Raw genomic sequence first — 11325 nt, 5'->3', positions numbered from 1 at the left:
GCAGCAGCAGCATCTCCCAACTAATTTGTCCCTTTTATATCAATTGATAATTCCCTTCTACAGAAAGTATAACTAGAGGCAAAAACCAAGTCTGCATGCAGACTGCTTTTCAACTCCATAGTGCATAGAGAAGGAGAATTACTTCGGATCAGGGGGTCACCTTCTTTTTTCTCCAGAGAGCCGGTTTCCTGCCTCGGTCCGCTCTGCCTTAGGGAGCTGTGAAAGAGGAGTTGGGCAGACTGGGAGCTGCTGGGAAGGGTCCCTCTAGGAACAGGGAGCTTTACTGCTGTTGCTTCTGAATGGCAAAAGCAAAGCAGAATGGCATCCTGCTGATGACATACCCAAATGTGACAGCAAGCTTGGCAGGCAGCAGCGGTAACTGCTCTCCTGCTTTTGCTCTGCTAACCTGGGCTGCTTCAAGAACACTTGAAGCTGTTCTTCAACTTGGGCAGGAGCACTGGTAGGACCACCTCCTTATCTAATAAATAGTTTATGAGTGTTCAAAAGGGCACAGGCCACGGCAGAATGGCCACTGACACTCAGCATCCACTGCCATTGGGGGTTAAAGTTTACATCTGCAAATGGCTCAGTTGTAAAAGTGAGAAAACTATGTTCTGTGCAGTACAACCGGGAACTAAACTGCAGTCCAGAGTCCTAGCATGTTGCTCTGTATTGCAGAAGAATTTAGGCTGATGTTGTGACTTTAGAACTGGAACAGCACCCATGTTGTGAGTAGCATTCTAAAAGCATAGCTGCTCTACATATTAGTAGCTCTCTCATTTGCAGGGACTCATAATTCTTTTTCCTTCAGAGAAGCACTACCCAAGCCACAATATGATCTGCTGTGTAGAGCTGAAAAGGAGTATACCTGGCAAGTGAGACAGGTCTTTGAAAGAGTAGGAATGTTAGCTGGGGATGCAAGAAAATAAATCAAATGTCTGGCTTTTAGAAATCTGAGGTATAAAATAGTATTCAGTGATAATTTAATTCTGTCTACAGAAATAGCTAGAGCCAAAACCCAGTGAAAACGGAATATTTTGTTGGCTTGTACTGATTTTTGACAGTGGGAAACCCTTGAAAAATGTGATTTTAAAACCTTATGTGTAGACGAACAGCAATAAATTGTGCTTTGCATGTATATCTGATCTGCTCTTTCCCCCCTTGTTCGACAGGGGAAACATTTTTCCACAATAAACCTCAGTATTTTAACTTTGGATCTAGACAGCTGTTAATACAGTTAATAGCAGGAAGGAAAAGGGACGGTCTGGGTATGGCATTTTGTAGGACAATGTGGAGCCGCTGTTGCAGAAGGGAAGAGCAAGCTGGATGAGCAGGGGCAAGGTTGCCAGGCTCTGCAGGCGAGGGGCCATGGTATGTGGGGCTGGCAGGCTGTTGAGACCAAGAAAGCAGCCTGTGGCATGGAAACCAGTGCGGGGGACAAAAGCAGGAAGGAACAGGAACAAGGAGGCAGGGAAGACCAAAAGAGGGGTAGCAAGAGGCTGAGGAAATGGGAGCAACAGCTCAGTTTCAAGAAGCAGCAGGTACACATCTGGGCTCAGCAGAGCATGCTGCCACCCTGGATCTGCAAGGAAACCCAAACATCCCAAAATCTGGAACTCCCTCCCAAGGGATCTTGGAGGGAGGGAAAGGATCTTAAAATGGCTCCAGTCACACCTCAGCGTGTTAGCGCTGCCTGACTGCAAGACATGTATTTTACATAATGTGACAGAGTTTCTCATTTCCTGTCACAGTAGTGACTAGATTTGGCCTTGCTTGTTGGAAACCTTCCATCCATCGAACACTTCTTGGCAAAATGGGCATTTCATCACCTTTTATTACTGCTCCATATAAAACATGACTACCTACTGCTACTATTGCTCCATTAGTGTAAGTAGCAGAGATCTATCCACTGCTACAGATTTCACCTAGGCTAATAAAAGTAGCATGGATGCCAGTGTTGTGGTATAGGATTAATTTCTGTTTTAGTTGGGGTTTTTGTTGGTAGAAGAGATTTTGTTGTTGTTATTGTTTGTTCTTAATCAGCATGAAAGCAACAAGCTTGCAAAGTAAAGCAGTAGCAAGTTACAAAATGCCAGAATTGAAATGGATTCTGCTATCCCAATTCAGCTCATGGTGTACATGCCTTTAGAAGCACTAATTGCCTGAACAGACTTCACATGTTCATGAGATGGACAATACTTCCTGTGTCAATATCATAGAATGGTTTGGGTTGGAAGGGACCTTAAAGCTCATCCAGTTCCAACCCCCTGCCACGGGCAGGGACACCTTCCACTAGAGCAGGTTGCTTCAAGCCCCCGTGTCCAACCTGGCCTTGAACACCGCCAGGGATGGGGCAGCCACAGCTTCTCTGGGCACCCTGTGCCAGCACCTCAGCACCCTCACAGGGAAGAGCTTCTGCCTAAGAGCTCATCTCAATCTCCTCTCTGGCAGGTTAAAGCCATTCTCATTGTCCAAAGTCCTTCTCCAGGTTTCTTGTAGCCCCTTTAGGCACTGGAGCTGCTCTAAGGTCTCCCCTTAAGGAGCCTTCTCTTCTCTGGGCTGAACCAGCCCAGCTCTCTCAGCCTGTCTCCAGAGCAGAGGTGTGTTAAAACATAATATAATTATTGTCTCATATGTAGCAGTGTTTAATGCATGTTATGTGAACCTCACCTAGACGACAAAATTGAATTGACTCATGGGTTTCTGTATGGCACTTCTCCCCGTACTACCAGAGTGCTTCACAAATGTTTGCTTCTCACTAGAGCCACGGATGAATAATCTGGAGGCATTCCTAAAATACACCAGGAGCTAACCAGCAGAAAATGCAAGGAAAAAACTCTTTCTACTAATCTTAGCAGCTCTGTAAGCAATGCTTCTGACTTTGATATTGTTAAAAAACCACTACATCCTGGGCCCAGTGGATGTTAGTTACAGCTTTGTGCGCCCAGGAGCTCACAAATCAGATGCAAATCTGAAGCTGCAGAGCTAGAAAAAAAAGTACACTACTGGAGGTCACTTGAGGATCTCTGGTCAGCATCATGTAAGAGCTCATTGAGGCAAGAGCAGGGATTCAATTTTTAGGGTAATGTAATGGTATTAACCATAAAACATCATCCCTCCCCCCCCTTTTTTTAATCTAGCTTTTTGCCACATTCACTGAATTTGGAAGTGAATCAGAGACTAAAGTGTCCGATTCATGTATTTCAGCATTATCTATCTCATGTATTGAATGAGGCCAGAAACTGCAATCCTGGAATTTCTTGCACTTCAATGTCAACTTTGACATCATTATGTTCCTGTTGAAGTATTTTTGTCCCCATAATATACAGAGTATATGACATCTCATCTCCCAAAATGGAAATGCAAGATCAGGAATGTACACCATGACCTGTGTGGATAATATATGAACATAGTACATGTTCCTAATAACATGCTGGAGAAGGCTGTTTTCTGGACCATCACAAATACTTGTCTATGCTCACTTACACCACTTTCATCTTTTTTGTTTTCTCCTCAGGATATCCTTTTGCCTTGTTCCAGCGCTATTTCCTTTTCCAGAAAGAGACCTACCTCATCCATCTCTACAATGTGTTCACAGGACTCTCAATTGCTTACTTCAATTTTGGTAAGATGAGTTTGGGAAGGGAGAGCTGCCTGGCCCAGGGTGTGCTGCAGTTTGGGAAGGCCTGTAGTGTCATTTCTACTTCATCTCTCTTTCTTTCCCGTCCCACAGGGATGCAGTTCTTTCATTCCCTGCTGTGTGTCCTCATCCAGTTCCTCATACTGAGACTAATGGGTCGCACAATCACTGCCGTCTTCACCACGTTCTTCTTTCAGATGGTAAAACTCTCTTTCTTACTGCATCAGTTTGTAGAAAGGAGCCCTCTGTTCGGTTTTGCACTTCCCAGTAGCAACTGTGGGTGGAAAAGTGGGGACAGATCAACACCAGCTGGGGGAATTAGTTTGACTAACCCAAACAACGGTCTCTTTCAGACATACCTTATGGCTGGATATTATTTCACAGCCACAGACCATTATGATATCAAGTGGACAATGCCACATTGTGTCTTGACCCTCAAGTTGATTGGTGAGTTCACACCTCCTTCCTATCTCTTGTACTCTGCAAGCCATGCCTCAGGGAAGGGAGGACTGCTTGTTCAGCCCAATGAGCCCATCCCAGGCCTTCAAATAATCGTTTCTCACCTCTAGGTCTGGCTATCGATTACTATGATGGAGGAAAAGAACCGGTAAGACACTATTTCTTCTTCATTCCTCCTCCCTTCCTCCGTGTCATCCCAGTGAGCTAGAGGTCAGAAAATCAAGTTCAAAGGATGCAAGTTAGCAAGCTACATGCACTGCTTGGTAAAAGCCATAGCTGAGAGGGGAGCCTCTGTGAGTGTCTGATGGCACTGAATTCTGGAGTGGAAAGAAATAATTTGGAACAGAGACAGTAGTGATTATGGAGTGACAAAAGTTGTTTCAATCATGTCAGAATATTCTGCTCCCTTCCAAATACCCCAACCATCTCCTTCCCCCAAAACTGTTGCTTTAGATTCCCAGTCCCCAATGCTCTGTGTGTTGTGGGTAGTGTACTTGCAAACCATCAACACTGGATCTCAGTTCCCATCTTCCTTTCCTTTGTTTAGTCTTACTTTATCCCTGTGAATGGCTGCCCTTTACCATTTGTTAGGGCCCTGTTTTTAGAGCCAATGAAACAGTGAGGGAAGAAGCACAATGTGTGAGACTGAGCAGAACACTTACTACAGTCTCATAATCCTGCATTCCCCATCTCCTGTCGGGGCCTGACCAAGATTTTAGCATCCATGGAATTGCTGCTGACTGCAAGAAAACAAGGTTGAGCTGAAATTTCCTAAACTTAAATTTCAAGTATTTAAATACAATGAATTCTTGCATCAAGAAGTAGGACTTGTAGGACAATAAAGTCTTGGGACAGTACATGCGATTGCAGTCAGGGACTGCAATATGTCAGATAGAGTACTTCTACAATGCCTACCATGCTGGCAGGGATGCATGTCAATAGATCTCTTCCATGTTTTGAGCTTATTTAGGAATAGAGATCTGTGCAACTGCTGTCAACCATTGGATCTCATTGCTTTTTAGAGGGGGTGGGGATAGACAGGGCTGGGGACAGGGATGGTCGTGAAGTACAAAGTGGAAAGTTCTTTATATATGGAGGGCAAGAACTGAGACCATTGAGGAGGTAGGCTGAGAACGTAACATCCGAAGTTAGTATGAGATCCCCTAGGATGATGTTAATGCCACTCCCTTTGGTGCAGGAGTTCCTGACCCCTGAGCAGCGGCAATTTGCTGTCCGGGTTGTTCCTACCTTGCTGGAGGTCTCGGGATTCTCCTATTTCTATGGTGCCTTCATGGTGGGGCCTCAGTTCTCCATGACAGACTATCAGAAACTGGCAAGGGGTGAGATGACTGACGTTCCAGGCCAGAGACCCAATAGGTAATAAAAACCCACTTAGCTCCTCACCTTCCTAAGATCCCAGAATGCTGCATCCCTCCACATGTTCCCTGCAGCAGAGTGCCTTCCCTGGACACAAAAGTTCTGTGATCAAAAGTGATTTCTAAAACAAGGCAGTTTTTCAAAAGTTGCTCGTAACAATCTGGTTAATGTCCTTACACTGTTCTAGGACATGACCATCAAACAACTATTTGACATCTTTAGTACAGACTCAGTCCCAACCTGCTAATGTTGGCATCCCAGCTTCCAAATGAAGTCATCCGCTGCAGTGGAACATGGTGACTCCCTTATTGCTATCTCCCCTAACTCTTCTCCACTTCTGTTCTTCAAATTATGAGCATGATGGTCACTTTCCATGGCTTTTTTTTTTTGACCTTCCTATTTTTCTTTCTCAGTTTTGTGCCAGCTCTGAAGCGCCTGAGTTTGGGTCTCTTGTTTCTAGTAATATATACCTTGTCAAGCCAGTACATCTCTGACGAATACCTCACCTCAGATGATTATATGGTATGTATTCATTTGGCAGTACTGGGGTGCAGAAGAATTCCACTTCTCTGGAATCTGTAGATTCAGTGGGCACTGAATCTACGGGGTGGGGGGGCAGGTGTTCTTAGTTTTGCTTCAAGAATAAGTTATCAACTAGCGATAACCCTTTCCACAACTGATTTGGCTTTACTGCTTGTCCTCTGGATTCCATTTGATGCAGAACAGGAATGTGTTAAGCTGAACTGAAACCAAATCTTTGCTGTTACTATTGTTTTTGAAACCTAATTTATGTATTTTGTGACCTTTTAATGTCCTTCAACTTAACCACTACATGCAAAGAACTTCACTCGAGTAATTTGCAAGGCTTACCAGAGGCTCTGAGGTTCTTAGAAAACTAAACAAGTCATTCCTACCTGCAGATTATCAGTGTTTGTGTCAGTCTGAATAAATGAAGGTATAAATTCTGCAGTGATTATGGTAACCCCAGAATTTTCCCAAAGTACCTATTTCAGTACAGCCATGTATTACCAAAGGAAAGAGAATGATGTGTGAACTTCCATAAGCCAATAGCCTGGCAGCCCAGGTCATAGAGCAGTCTCAACACATACACCAAACCAGAAGGAAGAGAGTCAAGAGATCCCATCTACTCTGTCTCATTATTGCCATTCAACTCCATTTTTCATTTTGATTCTGTTTCACTCTCACCCCTGCAGGAGAAGCCTTTCTGGTTCCGATGTGCTTACATGTTGATCTGGGGCAAAATTATACTCTACAAATACGTAACTTGCTGGCTTGTGACGGTGAGTCTAGATGTTGTTCCAGAGACAAAAGAACAAAGGTCACACTTTTGCAGCTCCTTAGTATGCTCTTAGACTTAGCCCTAAATGGAAATAATCCAAGTATCTGGAGATCAGTGCAGGTCAGTTTAACTTGCTTTAAGTTAGCAAAGGCTATTGAACTAAAAAGCAGGCAGTTTTTCCAGCATTTGTTCCACCTGCAGTGGTGCTCTCCACTCACCACAGTGAGAGTCGGAGCCTACCCAGCTCTGCCTTTCAAAACAAACAAAAAAGGAGGGGAACAATGTTTTCCTTTCTTCTGAATCTTTTTCCATAGGAAGGTGTCTGCATCCTTGTTGGTCTGGGGTACAATGGGAAGGACCAGAACGGAAAGCCTTTGTGGAATGCCTGTGCCAACATGAAGGTCTGGCTGTATGAGACAACACCCTTTTTCACAGGGACCATTGCTTCTTTCAACATCAACACCAATACTTGGGTGGCCCGGTGAGCAGAACATTCCCAGACTGTTTTGGTAACATTTGTGTCAACAGAACCAGGATCCTAGGCTGAGAGGGAGCATTAGGGGAAGCATCTGCCAGTTTTCCTTTCTTAAACTCTTTCTTCCATGTTTTGCTGCTTCCATGTTTGTGCCGTTTGGAACAGGTTACTGGGTTAGGTATTTTCATTCAATCTAAAAGGGCAGTTCAATAATACAGGCAAGGAGTTGATTGCAGCAGGAGGGCAGATTGACTGCAGCGAGCCCTTGGGCCTGCCTGGTCAAACTGGCACAAAGCTGCTCTACCAGCTGGATCCCGCATCCTGCCTTGTGATGCTCCCTTAGGCAATGACTCGACAGTTTTTTTTCAGCACTTGCTGGGACACACAACTGAAGTGTAAAATCTCATTGCTGGGAGCGTTGCAGGATGAACCACTTCTCCCCAGGAGCTGGGATTTCTTTAAGGCAAGGGCTGCTATACATTTTGCCCTGATAAGGGGGAGTTGTCTTGCTCTTTCTGTCACCACAGGGTGTGCAAAGGTGCACAGGCCCCTGGGCCCTGCATCCCTGACATGGGGACGGGAAGACAGGGAATAAACTAGAAGCCCTTTGTTTCTTTTCTGCTCCAGCTACATCTTCAAGCGTCTGAAGTTCCTGGGTAACAAACTGCTGTCACAGGCACTGACCCTGTTCTTCCTGGCCATTTGGCATGGGCTGCACTCTGGCTACCTGGTGTGCTTCCAGATGGAGCTGCTGATAGTCATCATTGAAAGACAGGTGGGCTTTGTCTGACTGACCAGGATGGGGTGGCCTGCATGAGCCTTTCCCTGGGAGCTGGGAACTTCCACACCAAAGGTTTCACTTGGAGTAAATACGAAAAATAGCTGTTCACTTTGGGATGGTTTTCAAGCATGAGACAGTTCTGTTCTCTACAGAGAGTTCAGTAGGTGGCTTCTGCATCGGCAAGCCATACATTGATTGCAGAAGCTGACAGGAAGAAAAGGGTAGAACTTGACATACGAGTAGAGGGCAACTGAAGTGCCTGGCAGCTGGAAAGGCTGGAGGACATGAGCTGAATGCCTCTGCTGAATGTCCCAGTACTGAGAGTTTAAACTGTTGTATGTTTAACATACAGTTTAAATTGTATGTATGTTATGACATACATAGCTACTTTTTTAGACTAACTACTCGCTGAAATCCATTTGACACAGCTGGATAGATAACTTTGGCTCCAGAGCATGCATATATAGCCACAGGACATCCAACTGACAAGAATTTTGTTGCTTTTCTTTAAATTAGATCATAAAGCTTATTCGGGACAGTCCTACCCTCAGCACTTTGACCTCCATCACCGCCTTGCGGCCCATCTTCTACGTGCTGCAGCAAGCTAACCACTGGCTGTTTATGGGTTACTCTCTGGTGCCATTTTGCCTTTTCACCTGGGACAAATGGATGAAGGTATTTAGTAGCCACAGACAACACGTGCAACCAACCCTTTGCCCTCCAACCTGTCTCAGATGTTCTTGGCTCGAAGCTTCTTGCTGATCCTCAACCCTGCCTTTCTCTTTCCAGGTGTACAGGTCTATTTATTTCTTCGGCCACGTGTCGCTCTTCATCTTATTACTGGTGTTGCCTTACATTCGCAGAGTAGTGGTGCCACGAAAAGAAAAGCTAAAAAAAGCAGAATAACAGCCAAAAGGTAAGGCTGTCCTAGGCAGAGAGGTGCCCACGCTTGGACTGGCACATGTAGTAGGGCAGCAATGTTACAGGCCAAAGTGAAAGGCAAAGCTGAAAACCAAGCAACCCAAATCCAGCACTTTTCTCTTTTACAGATTGTACCACCTGTGCATTTGTAGGAGTTACTGCACACTCCGGAAACAAAGCATCACCTGCCAAGTTTGCTGTGTTGAAGTACGACTTTTTTTCAACACGAGGAGGGGGAAAGAGAAAGCACAGGGTCAGAGACCCAAAAGGAGGGGAACGGAGTCAGTCTCCTTCCGCATCCTCCACCTTCTGTATGTTGCCTTATCTCTCTGCCGCCCTCCGATGGACACTCGCGTCTCTCTGCTGATGCCCGATGATTGTAAAACACTCAAGGCAGGCACTGCATTGGATTGGAGCCACCTTCTGACTTTTCTACGTTTGTCATCCAAGATAAAAATTGCTCCTGGTCTTTTTCATATGGGCTTCAGCTCCTTTCCTGTTGGGTGCCTCGGTGGGGAAATGTGAACTGTCACACACCACCGACTATGGGGATTCTGCAGGACTGAGCAACGTCAGCTGCAGGGCAAGCAGGGCGCTGCTGAGAATTTCAGTTCCATGACAGATCTGGGCCGAGTCCCTGCTATAAAGGGATCGAGCCTACCCATGTATGAAACATGAGAAAGTAAAATACATGAGCACTCTTATCAAAACCGGCCTTTAATAGGAAGAAAAAAGGTGAGTGGGACAGTCTCTTTTCAGTCTCATTGCTCCAGGAGCTACAAGGAGAAATTGATGCCTTTTCCCTTCCAGGAGTCCAAAGTTGCACCAGGTCCACCCCTAAGTGAACAAGCCTTTTTTCCAGAGTATGGAGTCACTGCTCGGAAGTCCACCATGGCAGTAGCAGAAACTCATACCACTCCCCAGACTTCCTCAAAGGCAGTGGTAATTTTAGCACACGTCAGGGCAGCAGAGAGGGGGTAGTTGCTGATGGAAACCATCTTTTCTGTATAGTCAACATTAACCTGGGGAAGAGAGAGAAAGAAAAAAAGCCCTAAAGCATCTGGCTGCAAGTTTTCACTCAGTCACATCTATCTCCACTGGCTGGGGAGGCAAGGTATTCCTGCAGCAGGACAGCTGCCAGCCCTCACCAGTGCCCTGGGAGGGAGAGGTCCCAAGTGTTGCAGAATTGGGTTGGGGAGAGGGGTGGACAAGGGAGACAAAGCCAAAACAAGAAGAAAAACAACCCAGGCTCAGAACAAGAGTGAAAACTATGCTGCTAAAGAGTTTTAGAGCTCTAGATAAGGGATACATGCACTTACCGAACCATGGGCAAAAGCTCCCACAACAATGGCAACTGGCTCTGCTGTAGGAACCAGTTCACGCAGATCTGACACCTTTGGGACTGCAAAAGAGGTACCTAACTTCAAACAGCCCACAGGGAGATGGTCACTGACTGGGTTTTTAATCACCTGCAGAAAGCAGAGGGTTATGAGCAGTGCAGAGGACCTGCCGCATGGCTAACTCCACTGCTTGTACAAAGCAAACCCAACCCGCCACACTCCTCCAGCACTGGCTGCAAAGGAGGAACATTATTACCCATGAACAGTCAAAGCATGTTTACCTTCAACAGTTTCTGAGGCCCATCGGCTGCTCGAACACTGAGCTTGTGCAGCAACTGAACTGGCAAAAGAAGAAAGTTACTTAAGCTGCCTGTTCTTTTGCTGGAGGAATCCTATTCCCTGCCTAGTGATGCTGAAGCAGACGAAAAGTCCATCTTTATAGTTCCCCTTAAAGCATCATCTAAAGCAGTCCAAAGGAAAATCAATCAGTTATTTTGCTGCTAGCTCAGTCTCCTGCAGGCACTCCCCACTGTGCTAAGGAACACACAGTTGGACACAGAACTCACAATACTTTGGCTTCTTTGCTCTTTTTTCACTTTCACATGTTCAAGGTTGGTGCAACTGTGTGACTCTTCCCAACGTTCTCCCACTCCTAAGCACCTTCCCGCATTACTCGGTGGCTGGTGCAAAGTTTGCATCACTCACCCATAAGACCACAGAACCGATCAAAAGTTCTCGGGATTCTGGTTTGGGGATTCACTTCAATTAGAACATTCTTCTGGGTATGGATGTAAACCTGCAGGAGCCCAGCCCGATTCAGCGGGCTGTCCATGAGCATCAGGAGGCTCTGAAGGACAAAAACACACAGTAGTGAAAACAGAAAAGGCAAAAGGGAAGGGACTCTTGGAAAAGTTTAGAGTTGGGCTCCATGAGTGCAGGAAGGACCTACACTGAGGCAGAACGTTCATTTCACTGTGCGAGTTCTACTATAAGGCTGACAGCAAGCAAGCCCATACCCAAACACTAAACGCA

General features: G+C 45.7%; 2 protein-coding genes across 2 annotated transcripts; one reads left to right on the top strand and one right to left on the bottom strand.

Moving 5' to 3' along the window:
• The first annotated feature begins 299 nt into the window (after positions 1 to 299).
• Positions 300 to 9305, top strand: LPCAT3 (lysophosphatidylcholine acyltransferase 3). Its single transcript, XM_010020298.1, has 13 exons — positions 300 to 375; positions 3518 to 3625; positions 3734 to 3840; positions 3994 to 4087; positions 4210 to 4247; positions 5298 to 5476; positions 5890 to 5998; positions 6691 to 6777; positions 7091 to 7257; positions 7879 to 8026; positions 8549 to 8707; positions 8822 to 8948; positions 9082 to 9305. Exons 1-12 carry the CDS (start codon positions 300 to 302, stop codon positions 8936 to 8938), a joined length of 1389 nt encoding a protein of 462 aa, XP_010018600.1. The 3' UTR covers positions 8939 to 8948; positions 9082 to 9305.
• A 352-nt stretch (positions 9306 to 9657) lies between these two features.
• On the bottom strand, positions 9658 to 11137 carry EMG1 (EMG1 N1-specific pseudouridine methyltransferase). Its single transcript, XM_010020296.1, has 4 exons — positions 10999 to 11137; positions 10575 to 10633; positions 10273 to 10422; positions 9658 to 9975 (listed from the first exon to the last, which is right to left on the bottom strand). Exons 1-4 carry the CDS (start codon positions 11129 to 11131, stop codon positions 9862 to 9864), a joined length of 456 nt encoding a protein of 151 aa, XP_010018598.1. The 5' UTR covers positions 11132 to 11137; the 3' UTR covers positions 9658 to 9861.
• Positions 11138 to 11325: the final 188 nt, after the last annotated feature.

The sequence above is a fragment of the Nestor notabilis genome, unplaced genomic scaffold, assembly GCF_000696875.1.
Source record: "Nestor notabilis isolate BGI_N333 unplaced genomic scaffold, ASM69687v1 scaffold2088, whole genome shotgun sequence".
In the NCBI taxonomy this organism is placed as follows: domain Eukaryota; kingdom Metazoa; phylum Chordata; class Aves; order Psittaciformes; family Psittacidae; genus Nestor; species Nestor notabilis.
Note: the sequence above shows the minus strand (reverse complement) of the source record. Positions and strands in the feature narration are given on the sequence as shown.